This window comes from Oryctolagus cuniculus, chromosome 19, assembly GCF_051225735.1.
Source record: "Oryctolagus cuniculus isolate XC-2025 breed Fujian yellow rabbit chromosome 19, ASM5122573v1, whole genome shotgun sequence".
NCBI lineage: Eukaryota > Metazoa > Chordata > Mammalia > Lagomorpha > Leporidae > Oryctolagus > Oryctolagus cuniculus.
The window spans coordinates 9,442,916-9,467,094 of NC_142885.1; the positions used below are offsets into that span (position 1 = coordinate 9,442,916).

Here is a 24,179-nt window from a genome sequence, read left to right on the forward strand (position 1 = left end):
AGACGGCGGTTAGTGCAACAGAGCCCAGTGTTAGGAGGCGTGGGGGTAACAAACCTGCTGTCTGTCTCCCACTGGCTGCTGAATTGGCAGTTTCTTTACACATCTGGCTCCCCTGTTAAATCGTGCTCAGAATGCTGCATGTTCTCAAGATCTAGCGGAGTAGGCTGCAGGCAAGCCTCAGTGGCTGAATTAGGGATAAGAAGTGTGGCCTCTGGTCAAAAGCCAAGACAGAAGCCTTTAGTATGAGGGTGAGGTGCATAGAGAGAGAGAGCTTTGGGTTTTATGCTCTCCTGTTCTCTTTGGAGGCAGAAATAATGAGAGAGGAGTCCAAATTCACAGTTCAGGAGCTAACAAGGATTCTGGATTTTTGAAAGATTTATTTATTTACTTGAAAGGCAGAGTTACAGAGAGAGAAGATACACACCTACACACACATACACACACACACACACACACAGACTCTTCCATTCTCTGATTCACTCCCCAAATAGCTGTAATGGCCAGGGCTGGGCCAGGTTGAAGCCAGGAGCTTCTTCCAGGTCTCGCAGGTGGATTCAGGGGTCCAAGCACTTGGGCCATCTTCCACTGTTTCCCAGGCACATTAGCAGGGAGCTGGATTGGAAGTCGAGCAGGCAGAACTCAGCACCCATATTGGATGCTGGCGTCGCAGGCAGTGGCTTAACCCTGTGTGCCGCAGCGCTGGTGACAGGATTCCGGCTTTGACGATTACGGCAAATCCGCCAAGAGCTCCCTGTCCTGATCTCTGGACCCTGTGAATTTGCCGCCTTTTATAGTAAAAGGGGCTTCGCACATGTAATCTCACCTTACAAATGGTGAGGTTATCTAGCTTTTATTGTAATCACAGATCTCTTTATAAGAGGAGGAAGGAAGGAGATTCATTACCGAAGACAGAGGTAGTTCGAATGTGGAAGGAAAGGGACAGAAGCACTGGAAAATGCTACACTGCACCCCTGGCTCTGGAGACAAAGGATGCAGACAGGCCCTAGAGACGGGAAAGGGAGCCTCTAGAAGGAACACCACCCAGGAGTCCCATTTTCACTTCTGACCTTCAGAACTGTCAAGAGAAGAAATATGTGTTTAAGCCATGGCATCTGTGGAACTTTGCCATAGCAGCCATAGGAAACTAGCACAGTTACTAGCTAAACTAATGAAGTTCAGGGGAATTGACTGGATTGGTAGCCTACAGAACTGGAAAGCTGGTGATCAGGGACTGATCATAATAGACTGAGGCCATTTCCGATGCTGGTAACTGCACCAGCAGGTGCTAAAATGCAATCCTAGAAGAACCACCCCAAAGTCATTCTTCTTCAGGCTTGGCTCCGGATAACAATGGACAAAAACAAAGCACCTCTCTGGCTAGCCAGAATACTCACTGCACATCCAGATCATCACCTATTGCTGTCTTTGTCTACCAAATGAATCGTGCTTTTGACCAATGGCCATGTATGCCAATTTTCCTATAGTTAAATTAGAGTTTATATAATGAAGACTCACTGCTCTACCACTGAACACTGGGTATGTTAATGAAAATCAAATTCACTATTTTGGAACTGTACATATGGAATGCATAATATCTGTTCTCTTTATATTAATAAAAAATCAGGGGGCTGGTGGTGTAGCAGGTAAAGTCACCGCCTGCAGTGCCGGCATCCCATACGGGCACTGGTTTGAGACCCGGCTGCTCCATTTTTGACCCAGCTCTCTACTCTGCCTTGAGAAAGCAGTAGAAGACAGCCTAAGTCCTTGGGCCTCTGCACCCACGTGGGAGGCCTGGAGGAAGCTCCTGGTTCCTGGCTTCGAATCGGCACAGCTCCAGCCGTTGCAGACATTTGGGGAGTGAACCAGAGGATGGAAGACCTCTCTCTCTCTCTCTCTCTGTCTCTCTCTCTCTCTCTCTCTCTGCCTCTCCTTCTCACTCTGTGTAACTCTGACTTTCAAATAAATAAATAAATAAGTAAATCTTTAAAAAAAATTTAAAAAGAGGTTATCACATACAAAAATAAATAAATTCAACATGTGTGCATAAATTCAGGACTATGCAGATAAGATCTGTTCCTGATGAATAAAAATCCTGGGTTTGAGTAGACGATTGGGTGAGCCTTTCGCTTGTCTTATTTGGGAGGCTGAGAGTATCCTTAATTACATGTGGACATTGTTTCCTATTGGGCTGTGGCAGCACATGGAAGGCATAACTGAAGCTGAAGTCTCTGCTTTGATTTCTGGAGGAGAAAATGTGCAGAGGACTTGGCCCATCTCTGAGGGGCAAGAAGCAGAGATCAAAATCGAGAACCCAGGATCGAGACCAGCACTGCAAAGTTCCTTGGGACACTTGGCCCACACTGCCCAGTGCAATCTTGGGGAGAAAGTCTGCCTGGTAAGCGGTCTCTGATCCTCATGGGGCCTGTTCACAGCTCCTTTTCTGGGGCTGGAAGAATTTCAAGGGAGCACGAAAATAGGAATCCCCAGGTCAGAATGCCTTCCCGCCTGTACTTCATCAAAAAGCAACAACATGCAGGTGACTGTGTCCCTTGCTCCCAAGAGAGGAGACCATTTTTCCTCCTGCCACGTGCTGCTTCACCACCACACAAATGATCCTCCAGATCTGAATCAGCTAGAGTGGCCAGGACATGCTGGTTCCAGAACATTTGAATGGATTTGACAGAGAAAAGCAAAGAATATCTGTTCTCGTGGCTAGCATTGTGGCACAGCAGGTTAAACGGTTGCCTGCAACACCGGCATCTCGCTTGAGTGCCAGTTCAAGTCCCGGCTGCTCCACTTCTGACCCAGCTCCCTGTTAATGTACCTGGGAAGGCTTCAGAAGATGGCCCAAGTACTTGTGCCCCTGCCACTCACATGGGAGACCAGGGTGGAGCTCCAGGCTCCAGGAACTCCTGGAATGGTCCAGTCCCTGCTGTTGTGGCCATTTAAGGGGATGGAACCGAGGATGGAAGATTTCTATATATCCCTCTCTCTGTGTCACTCTGCTCTTCAAATAACTTAATAAATAAATCTTAAAAAAAAAAAAAAAAAGAATATCTAGGGGCCGGTGCTGTGGCGCAGTAGGTTAATCCTCCACCTGCAGCACTGGCATCCCATATGGGCACTGGTTCTAGTCCCGGCTGCTCCTCTTCCCATCCAGCTCTCTGCTATGGCCTGGGAAAGCAGTAGAAGATGGCCCAAGTCCTTGGGCCCCTGCACCCACGTGGGAGACCCAGAAGAAGCTCCTGGCTCCTGGCTTCAGATTGGTGCAGCCGTTGCAGCCACTTGGGGAGTGAACCAGCGGATGGAAAACCTTTCTCTCTGTCTCTCCCTCTCACTGTCTGTAAATCTACCGCTCAAATAAATAAATAAATAAAATCTTTAAAAAATCTGTGTTTTATACACAAAGAACCATTAGGTATAAGGTATTTCATAGATGTTTGTCTTATTGTTCCCAATATGGTTTATATATGTATATATATATAGAGAGAGAGAGAGAATAAGAGAGAGTCAAGTATGTGTAAAATATGTCAAAATAAAAACAAAATTTTAAAAATACTCTCCTTAATCTGTCTTAACCCAAGAATACTTATGAAAATACAGTTTGTTTAGATGCAAACAAAAAATAATGAACTTCATACCAGAGTTTATAAACCTAAATTTATACCTATAAAAGATCTAGGGCTATATGGTATTTAGAGAGAAAATTATTATTAATTAATGCTTTATTAGAGAAGAGAGGCTGCATCAGGAGCTTGGAACACATGTGTGATCTGATAGAGAGGAAAAAATGTTCCGCAAAGGAGCTGGAACTTGAGCCATTAACTGCTGCCTTCCAGGGTGCAATTGCAGGAAGCTAGATGGGAACCCAGGACCCAATCCCAGGCACTCTGATCTGGGATGCAGGGGTCCCAAGCAGACACTTCATCTGGTGTGCAGCACCTGCCCCCAAATAGATTTCTTTAATTTAAATAAGAAAAGAACTGTGACAAACACAGGTTTGTGAAAGCTTTAAGATCATGCCATCAGGGTCAGTGCTGCAGCACAGTGGGTAAAGCCACCACCTGCAGTACCAGCATCCCCTATGAACATTGGTTTGAGTCCCAGAAACTCCACTTTTGATCCAGCTCCCTGCTAATCCTGCTAACCGGGGAAAGCAGCAGTGGATGGCCCAGGTACTTGGGCCCTATGTGCAGACCCACATGGGAGAGCTGGAAGAAGCTGCTTGCTCTGGCTTCAAACCAGCCCAGCTCCAGCCATTTGGGGAATGAACCAGTGGATGGAAGAATCTCTCTCTTTCTTTCTTTCGCTCTCTCTCCCTCCCTCTCCCCCTCCTTTCCTCCCTCCCTCCCTCTCCCGCTTTCTTTATAACTCTGCCTTTCAAATATGTAAATAAATTCATTTTAAAAGTTGAGGAATATCATATTTTTTAAAAAAGATCATACCATCGATCTTGATAATGATTCCAGAACACTAATGAACACATTGATGACTTCATGAAACTGCTATCCTGAGATGAAGCAGAACAAGAATTAATTAGGTGGGACTAAATGAACTGATAAGAATAATTTTTATGACTTTTCATTTGAGATATTGCTGGTTCTTTAATGTCTTGTTTTTTTTTTTTTGTTTTTTTGTTTTTTGTTTTTTTTTTTGTTTTTTTGACAGGCAGAATGGACAGAGAGAGGACTAGAACCCGGTGTGCCGGCATTGCAAGGCGGAGGATTAGCCTAGTGAGCCGCGGTGCCGGCCTAATGTTTTGTTTTCTAGATTTAAGGAAATCATTTTTAAGTTCTCTGTAACTTGGTAAAGTATACTTTTGTGAACACAATTGTAAACATTTACTTTTTCTCCCTACCCTAGAATTCAGAAATTATTCATCAATATTCTTACTTTTGTGGTAATATAATTATTTGTGTCTGTGTAATATGGGCCTTCTCAATTATGACAACATACAATTGGAAATACTGGCTATATTACCAAAGCTTTGGCTGGGATGTCCTATTTTAGAAGGTACAGAGAAGGGAACATAGGTATTGCAGGTGAAGTCTGAAGTCTGGTTTGGTTTGACTTCCTAGCCTTGAGAGGTTTTTGTTTTTTTTTTTTTTTTTTTTTTTTTTTTTTTTGAAAGGCAGAGTGGACAGTGAGAGAGAGAGACAGAGAGAAAGGTCTTCCTTTGCCGTTGGTTCACCCTCCAATGGCCACCATGGCTGCCGCGCTGTGGCCGGTGCACCGCGCTGATCCGATGGCAGGAGCCAGGTATTTATCCTGGTCTCCCATGGGGTGCAGGGCCCAAGGACTTGGGCCATCCTCCACTGCACTCCCTGGCCACAGCAGAGAGCTGGCCTGGAAGAGGGGCAACCGGGACAGAATCCGGCGCCCTGACCGGGACTAGAATCCGGTGTGCCGGCGCCGCAAGGTGGAGGATTAGCCTAGTGAGCCGCGGCGCCGGCCTCTTGAGAGGTTTTTGAAAGTCCAATCTGAGGGACTGGCATTGTGGCACAGTGGGTAAAGCTGCCACCTGTGACGCTGGCATCCCATATGGGTACTCTTATTCAGCTTCCTGCTAATGTACTAATGTGCCTGGGAAAGTAGCAGAAGATGGTCCCAGTCCTTTGGCCCCTGCCATCCACATAGGAGACTCACATGGAGCTCCTGGGTTCAGCCTGGCCCAGTCCTGGCCTTTGTGGCCATTTGGGGAGTGAACTAGTGGATGGATGGTCTCTCTGTCTCTCCCTCTCTATATATAACTCTCTCATAAATAAATCTCAGGCAGGTGCCGTAGCTCACTAGGCTAATCCTCCGCCTTGTGGCGCTGGCACACCAGGTTCTAGTCCCGGTCGGGGCGCCGGATTCTGTCCCGGTTGCCCCTCTTCCAGGCCAGCTCTCTGCTGTGGCCAGGGAGTGCAGTGGAGGATGGCCCAAGTCCTTGGGCCCTGCACCCACATGGGAGACCAGGATAAATACCTGACTCCTGCCAATCGGATCAGTGCGGTGCGCTGGCCGCAGCGCACTGGCCACGGCGGCCATTGGAGGGTGAACCAATGGCAAAGGAAGACCTTTCTCTCTGTCTCTCTCTCTCACTATCCACTCTGCCTGTCAAATAAATAAATAAATAAATAAATCTCAAAGAAAGAAAGAATAAGAGAGTCCAATCTGAGATTCCCTAAAAAAAATTCCAACAAAGCAAACTTTGTTTGGTCTATGTGGTCAGTCACATTTTGATGAAGCTAAAAGTATTTTGCCAACAAATTCATATCAATCTGATTGTCTTTAGTGGAAATAGTAGTGACTATAGAAAGAAAATATCTCAGAAGAAAAACTGCAGTGCACTTGTTATTAGATTGTAGCTCTGTTCATTGGTTTCAAGATTTTATTATGTTTTAGCTTCCCCTAATATCTCTGGCTGCAGTATTCCTACTAACAGCAAAAAACTGCTGTATTCCTGAAGCCCTATGAGTTGAGACTAGAAAAATCAATGTAAATTCCAAGAAGCAAGTCATGCCTGGTGTGCAGGCTACACAGAGAATTCCCCCAGCCACCTGATGTCCTAACCAGAGACATCCAAACTGCAAAGTAGGATGAGAAGTTGACAATTTTACACTGTGGACACTTTTCCCGAGATGTTAAAACAAGACTCTTCGTCATCATGAGATTCTTTTCTCTCTTCATTTTTCCTTGCTTATGCCTGCTTCTTTCACTTGGCAGGATAATAGTGGAGTCAGATTTTCACAATCAGTGACTTCTGTGGGTAACCTGAGGAGGTGCTGAATTTAACATGTCAAATGCCAATCTTTGCATAGTAACTTAAGAGCCTTTAGTATACCTAGTGGGGAACTTTAGCAGCATCCCTAAGGCAATATTTGTTCAAATTGCACTTGTTATCCCTTTTATAAAATTGGACTTCTAGACCCACTTTTTCTCATTCCCTGCTTTAATTTAAACCAATCCTCATATGCCAAATATATAAGGGCTACCCATCAGTTGAATACCAAGGAATCTATGCAGTTACTAACGTGTTTTGTTGCACATGGATAGATATGTCAACTATTGTACAGACTCCATTGAAAATTTGACAAACAGGCTACTTGGGAGAAGACACTGTGACACAGCTGGTTGAGCTGCCTCTTTGGACACCTGTATCTCCTACCAGAGTGCTGCTTCACACCCTGGCTACCATGTACTTCTCATCCAGTTTCCTGCTAATGCAGCAAGGAAGGCAGTGGATGATGGCTTAGGTACTTGGCTCTGGGAGACCTAGATGGAGTGTTGGGCTCCTGGCTTTGGCCTGGTCCAACCCTGGCTGTTGCTGGCATTTGGGGAGTGAACCAGCAAATGGAAGGTCTCTCCTCTCTCTCTATGTCTTTCCCTCTCTTTCCATCATTCTGCCTTCCAAATACATAAATAATATTTTTTAAAAAAAGGCTTTGTGGTCAAAACTAGTAGATTCCTTATCAGGTTAATTCTTTGATCTGTTCAATTTTAGTTGTTATGGCTCATGGGTATCCTGCCTAAAGTACACACTCCAAATTCTTGGTATTATCCTCCTGACGATCATATTAGAGGTCTCCCTGATGCACCGTGTCCTCTCAAAAGTTTTAAACGGGGAGCAGGCATTTATCCTAGTTATTAAGATGCCTGTGTTCCTGGTTCTGGCTTCTGACTCCAGCTTCCTGGTAGTTCAGAATCTGATAGGCAGCAGGTGATGGCTGTAGTGATTGGGTTCTGCCACCCACGTGGGGACCTGAATGGGGTTCGCAGCTCCTGGCTCCAGCTCATCTCAGCCCTGGCTGTTACAGACATTTGGGGGAATGAACCAGCAGGTGGGAATGCTTGCTGTTTCTCATATTTCTCTGCCTCTCAAATTAAAAAAAATCAAAAATTTCAATGTTGCATTCAGCCATCTGTTGAATATCTATTGGTCTCCTTTCTGGAATGATAAAAACTCCGAGAAATAGATAATAATGAGGTTACTGTGATGTGTTGAGACTGGAAACCCCAAATTATGGTAACAAAGAGTAGTGTTAATGCCCTAAATTTTGGTCAGATTCTCAACGAGGTGAAAGCCTAACCAAAAGACTGGAAGTTTTAAGCAAAAAATATAGAAGACATTGTTTTGGACTGCATTCCTGCTCTAGATGTTGATGGACCAAATCAAACCAAAATAGAGAAGACACTCATGTTAAAAGTCACATCATCACACTAAATGTTAAAAAAATAGAGTTGAAAACAGACTTTTTTTTTTCCTGGACATTACAGCCTGCCAGTGTTCTACAGTCAGCATAACCAGGAAATCCTCTTTGACTTAATATTTTAAAACACGAACAACCTGATACTAACCTGAGCAACCTGATTTTAGCCACTTATTTTCTGTTGCTCTGTCTCTTTGTTTCTTCTTCATGAGGCTAATTGTTCCAGCCTTGCCCAGAGGGAGCTCTCATCCCACTTTGCAGGATGGATACTGTCCAAATGTATGAGTTAGGAATAAAAATTCAATTTATAACTAAATATGTTGTAAATTTGTCTTTTGACATCTTTCTGGAGAGCAGGAAAATCAGTGCAAACAGACTTCATAAACCCAGGAAGATATTATATGCAACAAATGAAAAGGTTTGGGAGCCGGTATCGTTGTGGCAAAGTAGGTTAAGCAGCTGCCTGCAACGCCGACATCCCATTTCAGAGCACATATTCGAGTCCTGGCTGCTCTTCTTCTGATCCAGCTCCCTGCTAATGTGCCTGGGAAAACAGCAGAAGATGGAAAACCCAGATTGAATTTCCAGACTCCTGGCTTCAGCCGGGCCCAGCCATGGCCATTTGAGGAGTGAACCAGTGAGTGAAAGATCGCTTTCTCTCTCTCTCTCTCCCTCTGTCTCTATCACTGTTCCTTTCAAATAGATAAAATGATTTTTAAAAACAAAAAACAAAAACACCCCCCAAATGAAAAGGATTGTATCTAGAATCTGTAAAGAATTCCTACAAATAAAGAAGAAAAAGGTAGGCAACTCTATCTTTTAGAAACAGGCGGAGATATTTTAACAGGTGCTTCACAATAAAGCAAAATTCAAATGACCAATAAATATTTGAATAGACCTTCAACTAAAGTAGTAAGAAAAGGAATGCAAGATAAAACTAAAATGAAATAATTCTACATGTTCCAAGAGAGTATGCAGTTAAGACAGACAATACCCATGTTGATGAGGATGTTAAGTAGTTGAAATTCTCATATTGTGTTCATGAAAGTACAAATTGGAAAAACCACCTTGGAAAGGTGTTTGGCCATATCTACTACAGTGTAACATGTACATACCACAGGGCCAAGAAAGTGAACTCACAGGTATATAACAGTATATCCAACAGAAAGGCGTGCATGTGTGCACCAGAAGACAGACAAGACGGTTTACAGTAGCAGCATTTAAAATAGCCAAAAACTGGAAACAGCTCAAACATCCAGCAACAGTAGAATAGACAAATAAATAATAATGGAATACTGTGATAAGATGAATATGAGCAAATAACAACTTCACACCACAACATGGGCGAGTCTCACAAAACTATTGCGTGAAAGAAGACACATAAAAAAAACCACATGATATCTGATTACTTTTCTATAAAATTCAAACTCAGGCAATAATTAACCATAGTGTCATAAGTCAAGGTGCTGGCCACCTTTCAAAAGAAGACAAGGCAGTAGTGGCAGGGTTGGGGCATGACAGGGAGTTCCCAGGGTATGAGAATTTCTATTTCTGGGTTTGCACTGGGACTGCACAGGTGTATTTTTTTAAAACTTTTATTGAACACATGATTTGTGTGCGTATTTTCATGGATGTTATAGTTTAACTTCCTGGAAACTTTTGGTTGATTCATAAAGATATGTTATCCTTTTTTAACAGTTAAAAAGCTACCCTTGGAGGAGGTTGGTTAATGGGTATCAAAACACACGTAGAAAGAATAGGCTCTAGTATTCTATAGTTCCCAATAATAGTGTGTAAAGAATTGAGAGGAAGGGCGGCGCGGCTGGCGCCCGCGCGTCTGCATGGCCGCCGCGCCGGAGCCCGGCGAGCCCGGGAAGGGGAAGGGCTTCCTGTGACTCCACGAAGCAGACTAAGGTGTTTCTTTCCTCTTCAACCCTGGTGTCGTCTGTAGCATTATCATTCCAGCATTTAGCATAGTGGGAAGAATACCTACTGAGTGTTGGGCACTAAACCAGGTACTGAGGATCAAGCCCTGATCAAAACAGCCTTTTAAACTCCTAGGAATTTTAGATGTGGAAAACATTCCCTGTGCACGGGACTCAATATTATACGGCTCACTGGGATCTGCTGTGGCTGGCCTAGGACATTTTTTGTTTACTAGTAGAATCAGAAGATCATGCGATGTTGGAGTAGGAGGATTTATCTTGGTGACTTTGGGATGCTGGTTCCATTGCAGGTACAATTATGCAAAGCAACGAATCCAGGAAAGGATTGCCAGAGAAGGAATTAAAAACAAGATTTTATATGAAAGTACCCACCTTGATCCTGAAAGAAAAACCAACAGCAGTGGTAGCAATTAAGTCTGAAGTACAGAAAACCAAACACAGCTGCCTCAAGAGTTGGGATCGACCACAGAAACATCTTATGTACAATAAGAAAGCTTTAAGCAAGTAAATAAACTATGTTTTAGTTGTCTTTTTTTTTTTTTACACTTGCATAAAAATCTGCCGATGTATTCCGGTCCCACCTCTATCGCCAGGGTAGCATTCCTGTGTGTAACATACTGTTGTGATCTGCTGTATCCAGACAAAGAATTACAAAACCCAGTGTTTAACAGGCTTGGAAAAGAATTCTTAAAGTAAGCAGTGAATTTAATGATGAAATTTCAAGAAATAAAATACCTACACTTGGAAAAAAAAAAAAAGAATTGAGAGGAGCAAAGAAAAGGTAAGGAAGTGGAAATGCTATCTGCCTGCTTTGATCAGTACACAGTACATTATGTATGAAAATATTGTACTGTATCCCATAAAAATGTCTGAGTACTAATGATCCAAAAATCTTTTTTTTTTTTTTTTTTTTACAGGCAGAGTGGATAGTGAGAGAGAGAGGCAGAGAGAAAGGTCTTCCTTTTTGCCGTTGGTTCACCCTCCAATGGCCGCCACGGCTGGCGCGCTGCGGCCGGCGCACTGCGCTGATCCAAAGCCAGGAGCCAGGTGCTTCTCCTGGTCTCCCATGGGGTGCAGGGCCCAAGGACTTGGGCCATCTTCCACTGCTTTCCCAGGCCACAGCAGAGAGCTGGATCAGAAGAGCAGCAGCCGGAACTAGAACCGGTGCCCATAAGGGATGCCGGCACTTCAGGCCAGGGCTTTAACCTGCTGTGCCACAGTGCCTGCCCCAATAGATATTTTTTAGAAGCCACTCTGGAATTAAAATCAACCCCTCCCTTTAACTTGATTATTAAGAAATTAGGGTTTCTCTGTCAAACTCTTTCATTGCTCTTGGAATAAAACTGGATTTCTGAATTAAGACTGTCAGATCACCCACTTTTTAAGTCGAGTCAGAAATTATGTTTTCATGTTAAATCTCTGACTGTTAATATCAACAGCCCATTCATCTGTTTTAACAAAACACATCCGTAATTGAAACTCCAGTTTTGACCGACAGACACATGAGGAAATGCCTTCCCCTGGAGGCTTCTTGCCATAACCAAGCACCCAAAAGAAGCACCAAGGGCTCACTGCAGAAAGGCGCAGAAAGGAAAACACCACTGAAGGATGGGAGAACAGAGAGCAATGTGCGTCACCCGCTTTTTAATTTTTTTGGTCTCCATTGTTATTTCACTGGAGCAACCTAGATTTTTGTGGGTTTTGTTTGTTTGTTTGTTTTTAATCTGAGTTTATGTTTTAGATTGCCCACCAGACCCCAATACCCAACTGGCTCACCCTTTTTCTTAGAATGATGTGCCCCACTCTCATGGGCTATTCCTGGAGTTGCACAGGGGTGTGGCTAAGGAAACTAATAAAGCCAACTAACCAACCCGACACATGAAGCTGCACAGAGAAGAAATGTGTCAGTACTCACCCAAGCCAGAAAGACCAACCCCAACATCAGAATTTTGTATCTCTTGAATTGCTCCATGAAGGGACTCATGCAGCTGAGCTCGTCTGTCCTTGCGGATGTGAATCAGGAGTCCAAGTGGCAAACAAAGCAACAGGAGTCCAGCAGGCCCTCCCAAGATAAACCTTGAACTTTTCCTGGCAGCTTGCCCATTTCCGTGACTTTTGTTGATGACATGTACATATTTCACCCAGTACTGTAATTGTTTCAACCTTTGTACATATCAGGAATCCTCAAAACTCTCCCTATCAAGCCTCAGTTTCCTCTTCCATTTTTGGGGTCTCACTTCTGAACTAAGGAATCGTCTCAGCTCCCCACAGGAAAACAGAGTCCATTCTGGAGTGTCAAGAACCTCCCAGGTTCTTTGCACTAAACTTGGCTTACACGTCACGGGAACTGTCTCTTTTACAACTGTTTTAGACTCACCAATAGACAATAATTCCTATATTCAAAAGCAATCTATGGGAAAACCTACGGTTTTTCATTCACTTGTTAATTTAAAAGATTTTTTTTTACTCAAAAGGCAGAGAAAGATGGGGTAGAGAGGGAGAGAGAGAGAGAGAAGAATGAGTGAGCCCATCTGCTGGCTTATTCTCCAAATACACACAATGTCCAAAGCCAGAAGGCAGAAGCTTAATTTAATCCAGGTCTCTCACATGGGTGACAGGGACCCAACGACTTGATCCATCTCTACTTCCTTCTAGGATTTGCAGTGGCAAGAAGCTGGAACTGGTAGCCAGAGCCAGGACTTGGAACCCAGGCACTCTGCTACGGTATGCAGGTGTCTTAACCAGCCTCTTAAATGCTGGACTGAACTCCCGCCCCATACTTGTAAATTTTTATAGAGTGTATTTGGTGTTCATGGTAGTTATGTTAGAGTTGGATTGCTCTTGCCACCCCAAAAACGCTCCAAGAGACCTTCTCTCATGCAATTAACAAAGGGTAAGGTTTATTGATGATCCGACATGTCGGGGCCCCCGTCTCAGTACAGGCGAGTGGCCTCAAATAGTCTTGGGTTGGGGTTTTTATACACGTTTAAACAAAGAAAATCAATCATTGCATAGATCAGACAGTGGTATAGAGTAAACAATTGATACAAGTTAAGTGATTTTACAACCAGTTGATTTATGAATACAGGGAGTACAGGATATCAAGTAAGGGCTTGATTAGACCTCAGAGAACCATATGGCCTATAGAGGGAGTATCAAAAAACCTCCTATTGCCAAAAGGGAGGGCCACACAACAAACACAACAAGGTTGCAGGAACTGCCTTGATGATACCTAGGAATGCAGCCGAATGGCGACAAGGGACACATAGTGGGGTCAGGGTTCCAGGAAGCAAAGAGATAAACAATGACTTCTTCTGTCTTACTTAGGTGAAACTAAGGTTATGCTTACATTGGCGTAATTTACTGACTAACTAACTTTAAAGAGAATGGCTCTGCAGAGCAAGTTTGACGAGGTCAGGAAAGTTCACCAGAGGAGGGGAGGAGGAGTGGGAGCGGCTTTTAACTTTTTAACCCTTCAGTTACTTTACTTGTGTACCAGGATACATAAAAAGTTCACAGAGAGATGGTGAAGGCAGGGATTTGGCCCAGTGGTTAAGATGCCACTGATGAGGAGGGGTCAGGGTTGTGGTACAGCAGGTTAAGCCACTCCCATATAAAAGTGCCAGTTCGAGTCCCAGCTGCTCTGCTTCCAATTCAGCCTCCTAGTAATGTGCCAAAGAAATCAGTAGATCATGACCCAAGTGCTTGGTCCTTGCACCCATGTGGGAGACGTGGATGGAGTTCCAGGTGTTGTGCCTGAGCAAGTGCAAAGAGAGGAGCACCGCACATTGATAAAATTTGTCAGGTCCTTTATTGCTGGCAGTGGAGAAAGGGCTCATGCCCTACAGAACTCTCAACCTCGAAGCTCAAAGCAACAGGGTTTATAAAGGCAAAAACCACAAGGAGGGGAGGGGGAATACACGGTTGCTAGGATCGGGGTTGGGGGAAATACATGGTTGCTAGGGTCAAGCTGACCTAAGGCCTATGTGAAACTAATATCAATTACAATCTTGAAAATAGACAGATTACAGTCTAAACATTAATCCAGGTACAGCCTATCTGTTTTAAGCTTGAGCAACCATGCTAGGGAAATTCTGTGTTCTGCCAAGTGGGATGCAGTGCACTGTTATTGTCTAAGTTTTAGACCATAGTTAGTTTCAGACCATGGTGTGGGGTGCTTTCTCAAGATGGCATCTCATGGGGTTGGCACTGTGGCGCAGCAGGTTAACGCCCTGGCCTGAAGTGCTGGCATCCCATATGGTCGCCAGTTCGATACCCGGCTGCTCCTCTTCCCATCCAGCTCTCTGCTACGGCCCAGGAAAGCAGCAGAAGATGGCCCAAGTCCTTGGGCCCCTGCACCCACGTGGGAGACCCAGAAGAAGCTCTTGGCTCCTGGCTTCGGATCAGTGCAGCTCCGGCCGTTGCAGCCAATTGGGGAGTGAACCAGAGGATGGAAGACCTCTCTCTCTCTCTCTCTCTCTCTCTGCCTCTCCTCTCTCTGTGTAACTCTAACTTTCAAATGAATCTTAAAAAAAAAAAAAAAAGAATACGGCATCTCGGGTGCTCTAAAATGGAGTCCCTACTCTCAAGGTGTTACTTCATAGGCTCCTGGCTTCCCCCTGGGCCAGCCCCGGCCACTGTGGCCAGGTGGGGAAGGAACCAGCAGATGACAGATTTTCTCTCCTCTCCCCTCACACCTCCCCCCATCACTCTGTCTTCCAAATAAATAACAGATGTTTTTTAAAAAAAATGGGAGGCCGGCGCCGCGGCTCACTAGGCTAATCCTCTGCCTAGCGGCGCCGGCACACCGGGTTCTAGTCCCGGTCGGGGCACCGGATTCTTTCCCGGTTGCCCCTCTTCCAGGCCAGCTCTCTGCTGTGGCCAGGGAGTGCAGTGGAGGATGGCCCAGGTGCTTGGGCCCTGCACCCCATGGGAGACCAGGAAAAGTACCTGGCTCCTGGCTCCTGCCATCGGATCAGCGCGGTGCGCCGGCTGCAGCGCGCCGGCCGCGCCGGCCATTGGAGGGTGAACCAACGGCAAAGGAAGACCTTTCTCTCTGCTCTCTCTCTCTCTCACTGTCCACTCTGCCTGTCAAAAAAAAAAAAAAAAAAAAAAAAAAAAAAAAAAAAGGGAGATTCAGAAGAAGGTCTTGCCTCTTGGCTTTAGCCTGGCCCAGCCCCAGCTGTTGTGGCCACTGGGAGAGTGGATAAGCATATGGAAGACCTCTGTCTCTCTCTCTCTCTCTCTCTCTCTCTCTCTGTAACTCTGCCTTACAGTTAAATAAAATAAATATTTATTTGGGGCTGACGCTGTGGCGTAGCAGATAAAGCTGCCGCCTGCAGTTCTGGCTTCCCATATGGATGCCAGTTTGAGTCCTGGCTGCTCCACGTCCGATACAACTCTCTGCCATGGCCTGGGAAAGCAGTAGAAGATGGCCCAAGTCCTTGGGCCCCTGCACCTGCATGGGAGACCTGGAAGAAGCTCCTGGCTCCTGGCTTCAGATCGGCACAGCCCCGGTGTTGCAGCCAACTGGGGAGTGAACCAGCAGCAGATGGAAGACCTCTCTCTCTCCCTCTGCCTCTCCTTCTCTCTCTGTGTAACTCTGACTTTCAAATAAATAAATAAATCTTTAAAAATATTACTTGAAATTTTAAGTTAATTTAGATAGATCAATGATTCAAGTAAATTATTAAAGTTTTTACTTTAAATAAAATATATAATTTTAATAGACTAAATTAACAACAAATTTTTAAAATTTGGGTTTTTTTTTTTTTTTTTGACAGGCAGAGTTAGACAGTGAGAGAGAGAGACAGAGAGAAAGGTCTTCCTTCTGTTGGTTCACCCCCCAAATGGCTGCTACAGCCGGCGCGCTGTGCTGATCCAAGGCCAGGAGCCAGGCACTTCCTCCTGGTCTCCCATGCGGGTGCAGGGCCCAAGCACCTAGGCCATCCTGCACTGCCAGGCAGAGGATTAGCCAAGTGAGCCACAGCGCTGGCCAAATTTTTAAAATTTAAAACCTAAAATGATGATTTGAAACACAAGGTATTGAATTTAAAAGCCAACAGAAGCAGATGTTCAGTATTTCACACAGAAAATGTTACTGCTTTGTGGGCCTCTCAAAAAGTGTACTTTGGACTGTGAAGACTTAAAAAAGAAACCCCACAAAGCAAAAAACCAAAAATCCAAAAACCAAAAGGCATAGGAAATTGCTGAGACAAAAAGAAAAAATGCATTAAAAATGTAAGAAAAATTCATGCTTACATCTTGATAACTTCATTTCTCCCTCAGCCTGCATATCTCTACAAATAATATGTTGCAATATGATCACCTCATTATCTATTATGATTACAAAATGAAGCTAAATACATGAGAGATTGTACTTTAAAATGCAGTGTGGGGCCGGCTCTGTGGCATAGTGTGTAGAGTCACCGCTTGCAGTGTTGGTGTCCCATATGGATGCTGATTTGACTCCCGGATGCTCCACTTCTGATCCAGCTCTCTGCTATGTCCTGGGAAAGCAGCAGAAGATGGCCCAAGTGCTTGGGACCCTGCACCCACGTGGGAGACCCAGAAGAAGCTCCTGGCTCCTGGCTCCTGGTTCCTGGCTCCTGGCTTTGGATCGGCCCAGCTCCATCCATTGCAGCCATTTGGGGAGTGACCCAGCAGATGGAAGACCTCTCTCTCTGCCTCTACCTCTCTGTAACTCTGCCTTTTAAATAAATAAACAATTAGAAAAATGTAGTGTGAACTATTAGACTTTCATTTCTTTAGAAAAACTCCATCATCATCCTTTTGTTTACTACTACTTTAGCTTTCAAAAAAAGCTGTTCTCTCTCCCTCTTTAACAATTTATCCTGGAAATTTTCACACATATGCAAAAGTAGAGATCACTGGTACAATGGACTTGATGTACCCATCACCCAAATTCAGTAATGGTCACTATTTGGCTAATCTTGTTTCATTTCTACCCCTACCTACATACTCTCTTGGCCAATTATACTGTATCAAATCCAAGATATCATATAATTTTATCTCAGTATTTTAGTATATATTTTTATTTCTTAACTAAAATACCATGATCATATCTAAAAAGAAATGAACAGCAGTGAAAACATTATGGTGGTCCATCTACTGCAATTAGTGGATATATCTAACTCTCTTTTTTTTTTTTCCAAAAATGATTTGTTTGTTTATTTTCAAGTCAGAGTTACAGAGAGGGAGAGATGAAGAGAGATCTTCCATCTGCTGGTTCACTCTCCAAATGGCCACAACGGCCAGGGCTGAGCCAGGCTGATGCTAGGAGCCAGGAGCTTCATCTAGGTCTCCCACAGGAGTGGAAGAGACCCAAGCACCTGGGCCAACCTCTGCTGCTTTTCCAGGCCATTAGCAGGTAGCTGGATCCATATCTGTGCAGCAGTGGCTGAAGAATACAGTGTTGACAGCATGCCAGCCCTAACCCACAAGCTGCTCATCTTTTAGACAAGATTGGCAAGCGAACAAACCGTTGTAACACAGTGCAGTAAGTGCACTTAAATCTCTAGAACAAGGTGTCTATGCAGAAGGGTGTATATAAGTGAAGGCGCGGTTTCCAGCCAGCCTGCACTGTGAGGTATTGGCAGAGAGAGAGAAAGGGTTAGGATGGTTTGGAAATGGTTCAGATAAGAAGGAAGCCAATTTTGCCGCTGAATGCATGTAAACAAGTTGTCTCACATCTCAGGATTGACTCTCTTTTCCAAAAGAAGACAGCACCACAGAAGGACACAAAGCATTAGAGACCATAAAACCAAAGAAAAAGTCTTTCCTAAATAGAAGAAAATCCTGGGTGGGACTGGAAGAACAGGAAAAAAAAAAAAAAAAGGATTCAATATGTGGGTCAATGGAGTGCCGTACTGAGGTAGGTGCAGGAATGCCTAGGATGGACCAGGGTCTTACCTTCAAGGAACTCGTAGATAAGACAGAATGAGCATTCAATGAGTGCTTACCAGAGCCTTCCTTTCCCAGGCACATAGACATCTTCAGGGCTTGCTGCCTAAGATCTCTGCTTGGGGCCAGCACTGTGGCATAGCCAGTAATGTGGCATCAGCATCCCGTATTTGTGCAAGTTCAAGTCCCAGTGCTCCACTGATGATCCAGATCCCTGCTAATATGCCTGAGAAAGCAGAGGAAGATGGCCCAAGTGCTTGGGCCCGTGCACCCACATGGGAGATCCTGGCTCCTGGCTTCGGATCTGCCCAGCTCTGGCTGTTGGAGCCATTTGGGGAGTGAACCAGTGGATGGCAGATCTCTCTCTCTCTCCCTCTCTTTGTAACTCTGCTTTTTAGATAAAATAAATTTTTTTAAAAGAATAAGTTTATTGTTGTGCAAAAATGAAATCTATATACAAAAAAGTAAAATTGAAAAGTGTTTAAGCATAGCAGCATTATGTAAGGAACAAGAAACTTTGCTCTGTACCATGTAGGACTCAAACTGTAAAAAGAAAACAATTATAGCTGTGATAGATGAACATTGCCAACTCAGAGTTCCCCTGTGTCCACAAAAAGGACAGCAGGCAGTTTTGAAGTAACTGCCTTGGTCAACACAGCAATGGAGAAGGCACCAAGTTCAGCATCAGAAACAAGAGCATGGTTCTGTGGCTCCCCAGCTGTGTGCTCACGAGGAGGGCCCAGTCCCTCTGCATTTCCCCAACTGCAAAATGGAGATACCATTGCAGGTGGCCAACGGAGACACTTCTACAGGGTTGCTAAATGCGTGGGCCCAAACGTTCCGAACAGCAGGTACAACTGAAACGAAAGGACAGAAAAAGACACAAATGGAAACCAAAAGAGAACAGAAGTAGCGAAACTCAGAGCATGTAAAATAGATTTTAGATTAAAAGCCAGAAAAAGAGACAAAGAAGGTCATTAACAATGATAAAGGGATTAACTCAATGAGAGGATATAACAATTATAAACATATGTGCAGCTAGCACTGCGGTGTAAAAGGTTAAGCCATCATCTGTAACACCAGCATCCCATGTGGGCTCTGGTTCGAGTACCTGGCAGCTCCACTTCCCATCCAGTTCCCTGCTAGTCTGCTTGGGAAAGCAGCAGAAGATGGTCCAAGTACCGGAGCACCTGCCACACATATGAGAGACCCAGAGGCGGGCGCCGCGGCTCACTAGGCTAATCCTCTGCCTTGCGGCGCCAGCACACCGGGTTCTAGTCCCGGTCGGGGCGCCAGATTCTGTCCCGGTTGCCCCTCTTCCAGGCCAGCTCTCTGCTGTGGCCAGGGAGTGCAGTGGAGGATGGCCCAGGTGCTTGGGCCCTGCACCCCATGGGAGACCAGGAGAAGCACCTGGCTCCTGCCATCGGATCAGCGTGGTGAGCCGGCTGCGACGGCCATTGGAGGGTGAACCAATGTCAAAGGAAGACCTTTCTCTCTGTCTCTCTCTCTCACTGTCCACTCTGCCTGTAAAAAAAAAAAAAGAGAGAGAGAGAGAGACCCAGATGAAGCTCCCAGTTCCTGGCTTTGGCCATTTGAAGGAGTGATGGAAGATTTCTCTCTCTCTCTCTCTCTCTCCTTTTCTGTGTAACTCTGCTTTTCATATAAAATAAATTAATCTTAAAGAAACAAAAGGCATATATGTACCTGACATCAGAGCACCCAATTACATAAAGTAGGTACTAATGGATTTGAAGGGAGAAACTGACTGCAAAATAATAAATACAGGGACTGGCTTTGTGGCCTAGCAAGTTAAGCTGCCACCTGAAACGTCGGCAGCCCATATGGGCACCAGTTCATATCCCAGCTGCTCCACTTCCGATCCTGCTCCCTGCTAATGGCCTAGGAAAAGCAGCAGAAGATAGCCCAAGTGCTTGGGCCCCTGTCACCCACGTGGGAGACCCAGACGAAGCTCTGGCTTCCAGCTTTGGCCTGGCTCAGCCCTGGCTGTTGCAGCCATATTGGGAGTGAACCAACAGATGGAAGATCTCTCTCTCTCTCTCTCTCTCTCTCTCTGTAACTCTGGTTTTCAAATAAATAAATAGATCTTTAAAAAGATAAATGCAAAGAAAATGGCACTGCAAACTGTTGCCCATATCAAAGGTAGGGAAGGCCTTGCAAATGAAAATCTCCACAGAACTTTCTCTACCTCCTCCTCAATTTGTATACTATCAATGTGCCTTATTGTTAAAAAGGCATCCACCTTCTCTGAAAAGCTTCTTCTCCTCAAGCCACAGAACCTTGTTTTTTTTTTATGGATATAATTCATATATCTTGAAATTCACCATTTCAAAATGTGCAGTTCAGTTGGTTTAGGTATATTCACAAGGTTGTGCAACCATCACCACTATCCGACTGCAGAATATTTTCATCAGCCCCCAAAGAAACTCTGTCACTCCTCCGTTCCGCCTTCCCCATCCCCAGATGCCTGGCAAACCACTAATGTTTTATGTGGTTTCCGTCTCTGAATTTGCCTGTTCTAGACATTTCATATAGATAAAGTCATAGAACATGTGACCCTGTGTGTCTGGTTTCTTTCATTTAGCATGTCTGTCAATACTTCATTCCTTTTTATGGATGAATCATATTCCATTGTATGGACATAACACATTTTATTTATCCTTTCATGAGGTCATGGATATTTGAGTTGCTTCCACTTTTTGGCTAGCATGAATAATGGTATGATGAACAAGTTTTTTCACTTCTCTTGGGTATATATACCTAGGATTGACATTGTTTAGTCATAAAGTAACTTTATGTTGAACTTTTCTTTGTCTAAGATTACTTATTTTAAAGGAGTGACACAGAGGGAGAGACAATGAGATAAAATCTTCCATTTACTGATTCACTCCCCAAATGCCCATAACAGACAGGGCTGGGCTAGGCAGAAGCCAGGAGCCAGGAACTCCACCAGGTCTCCCTGTGGGTAGCAGGGACCCAAGAATTTGGGACATTATCCACTGCTTTCCCAGGAGCATTAGCAGGAAGCTAGTTCAGAAGCAAAGGAGCCAGAACTCCAACTGGCACTCTGACATGGCTTGTAGGGGTCCCAAACAGTGGCTTAACCCACTGCACCACAATGCCCAACCCATCTACCTTGAACTTTTTGAGAGACTGTCAAAGTGTTTCCACCGTGGTTGCACCATTTCATCTTCCCACCAGCAATGTATGAGGGTCCAATGTCTCCATATCTTCTACAACAAATACTTGTTTTATTCCTATCATCATTCTTCATCTTACCCATCAACCCTGCCTCAGCCACATTAATATTACAACAAGTCTAAAAACTATTTAAAGGCCAAACTTCCTTATGTTTACATTCTTGTCTATTTTCAATGCTCATATATATAAATGTGATTCCAAGGTACTGTTCCTGCTTTTTCTTGGTAGAGAATATTCAGTATTTCAGCTGCCTTGGCTAGCAGGGTGGAGGGATGACAACTCAATTCATCATCATGTGGTTCCTCACTGATTCGAGAACCAAAAGCCACTCTGGGAGCCAATCCTCACCTTAGGAAGGTTTAAGAGTAGTATTTGAGGGGTTGGCATTGTGGCACAACAGATCGAGCCACTGCTTCTTATGCTGGCATCCCATATCAGAGCGAGGGTCTGGGTCCAGCTGCTCTGCTTCCCACCCTGCTCCTTCTAAAGTCCCTGGGATGGCCCAAGTTACATAGACCCCTGACACCTGTGCGGGAGATCTGGATGGCGTTCTAGACTCCTAGTGATTCTGTCTGGCTCAGACCTAGCTGTTGAGGCTGCTTGGGGAGTGAGCTAGCATGCAGAAGACCTCTCTCCATCACTCTGCCTTTTAAATAAAAGATTCATTTTGTTGAGTTGAAAGGCACAATTACAGAGAGAGAAGGGAGACCGAAAGAGAGTGGGATCTTCCATCCACTGGTTCACTCTCCAAATGGCCAAAACAGCAGGGCCTAAAGTCATGAGCCAGGAGCTTCTTCCAGGTCTCCCACATGGGTTGCAGGGGCCCAAGCACTTGGGCCATCTTCTGCTACTTTCCCAGGTGCATAAGCAGGGGTTTGGATCAGAAGTGGGGCAGCTGGGACTTGAACTGGTATCCCAGGCAGCAGCTTTACCTGCTACGCCACAATGGCAGCCCCAAATAAATAAATCCTTTTTAAAAAGTTGCTGGTAATTTCTGTGACAGTGTTGTGGTCTTTTTTTAAAAAGTAATTACAAATTAAGAATTTATTTATGGGAGCCAGCGCTGTGGCGTAGCAGGTAAAGCTACCACCTGCAGTGCTGGCATCCCATGTGAGTGCTGGTTCAGGTCCCGGCTGCTCCACTTTTGATCGGCTCTCTGCTATGGCCTAGGAAAGCAGTAGAGGATGGCCCAAGTCCTTGGGCCCCTGCACCCATGTGGGAGACCCGGAAGAATTCCTGGCTCCTGGCTTCAGATCACCACAGCTCCGGCCATTGAGGCCAATTGGAGAGTGAACTAGTGGATGGAAGGCCTCTCTCTCTCTCTGTTTGTCTCTCCTTCTCTCTCTGTGGAACTGTTCTTTCAAATAAATAAATAAATCTTTAAACAAAAGAATATATGAGTTTTTATCTTTTTGTAAATAAAAAGGTTTAAAAAAACAAAACAATTACAGAAATGGTGATTTTTGTTATGTCCTAATTGCTTAATTGTTCTCTATAAACTTCAAATAAGTAAAATAATATAAAAATAGACTTTCAAATCTTTATAGAACAAAAAGAAAACCATAGCAATCATTAAATACTTCTGGCTTTTCTTTACTCCTCCCACAGATAAATTCACAAATATAAAAACTGATGTACATTTATACTCTGAAGTACAAATCTCTGACAGTCAGATGGTTATTGGGTTTGTTTTGTTCTGTGCAAAGTCACTATTCATATTTACCTGCTATGGGAAGCAGAGTACAGGCTCAATGGAGAATAATCATTAAATACTGATTATGCTTAAGAAACTGTTGTAAGAACATACAATAGTGCATATACTTGTGATAATTACGTTCTTCTTTTCAAAGTAAACAAAGCTTTAGATTATAATGTGAGACCTGAGCCTGGATCAAGGTGTAACTATTTTAAATTAGGCCTCCATCTTGTAACTTGGGCCTGACCAGGCCCTGAACCCTAAGCCAGAAGCTCTTAAAAGTAAATAAATGAACTCCCCTTGAGATAAACTCTCCTAGCAACAGCCGATTAGCAGATAACAGAGAAACACCTAGAGTTCCTGGTGTCTTCTCAGGGCAGATAAGGTGATTGATAGCTTCCTGAGACCCTGCAGTTCGGCATGTCTCTGAAAACCCTATAAAAACCCTGTTAACTGAAGGGTCGGGGCTCTCAATTCAGACCCGCTGCGTCATTGTTGATTGAGAGTCCAGGCCCGGACCTGCAATAAAACTCTTGTGCGCTTTACAGGGGTATCGGCTCCTTGGTGGTCTTTGGGAACAACTGAACTGGGCATAACATCTTGGGGGCCCGCCCGGGATCCCCAAAACCCAAGTACTCCCGAACCAGAGAGTTGAAAGCCGACTGGTCAGTATATGTGTATTCGTTCTTGTCCTGTCTTGTCTGTATTGGCCCTTTTGGTAATTATCAGTCTGTATTCTGTAGGGTCGGCAAAGGGCCTAGGCGGACGCCGGAGGGCCGCTGACCGAGGGTCTAGGAAGACGTTCCAATTCCTCTCTTAGTAGGGGATGAGGTTCCCCACCTTACTAGGAACGAAGTAGGTCGCTCCCACAGCGCAGCGGATGTTCCATTTTTGTCTTTTTTGTTTTGCTCAGTGTCTTTCTGTGAGCCTCTTTGGTGTTTGTTTTTGGCTGTTCGTATTTACCTTTCTGAAACTCATACAATGGGAGGGACTCAGACAACTCTTCTTTCTCTTCTGACAATTTGAAAGACGTAAAAAGTAAGGCACAGGATTTGAGTATACAAGTTAAGAAAGGGAGACTAACCACCCTTTGTTCTGCAGATTGGCCTAACTTTGAAGTAAGGTGGGCGCCTGAGGGCACCCTTGACCTTGCTACTATCTGTTCTGTTGAAAGTGTGATTTTTTTTTTTTTTTTTTGACAGG

At 44.5% G+C, this 24,179-nt stretch overlaps 2 protein-coding genes and 1 long non-coding RNA gene across 16 annotated transcripts in view; 2 read left to right on the plus strand and 1 right to left on the minus strand.

Moving 5' to 3' along the window:
* The window catches only part of LOC138846992 (uncharacterized), a 43,877-nt gene extending 41,482 nt beyond the window's left edge, over positions 1-2,395 (plus strand). Inside the window, exon 3 of the long non-coding RNA XR_016225813.1 lies at positions 2,198-2,395. This is a non-coding gene — a long non-coding RNA (uncharacterized LOC138846992). The remainder of the gene's footprint in view (positions 1-2,197) is intronic.
* The window catches only part of LOC100347536 (NXPE family member 3), a 53,149-nt gene extending 40,946 nt beyond the window's left edge, over positions 1-12,203 (minus strand). For 8 of the 14 annotated variants that reach the window (XR_016225809.1, XR_016225810.1, XR_016225812.1 and 5 more), the window contains exon 1: positions 12,054-12,203. Coding sequence is in view for 9 of the 14 variants with exons in the window: in XM_089320968.1 (XP_089177094.1) it covers positions 12,054-12,122 (69 nt within the window). In the remaining 5 variants the exon portion in view is untranslated. Of the gene's footprint in view, positions 1-4,445; positions 4,511-12,053 lie in introns of all 14 variants that reach the window. The other 6 variants (XM_089320966.1, XM_070064410.2, XR_016225811.1 and 3 more) reach the window with 3 other exon arrangements.
* Positions 10,229-10,667, plus strand: LOC138847062 (cytochrome c oxidase assembly protein COX20, mitochondrial; the record flags this gene model as incomplete). Its single annotated transcript, XM_070064702.2, has 1 exon — positions 10,229-10,667. A coding segment is annotated over one exon (324 nt), but the record flags the coding sequence as incomplete, so codon positions are not given.
* Positions 12,204-24,179: the final 11,976 nt, after the last annotated feature.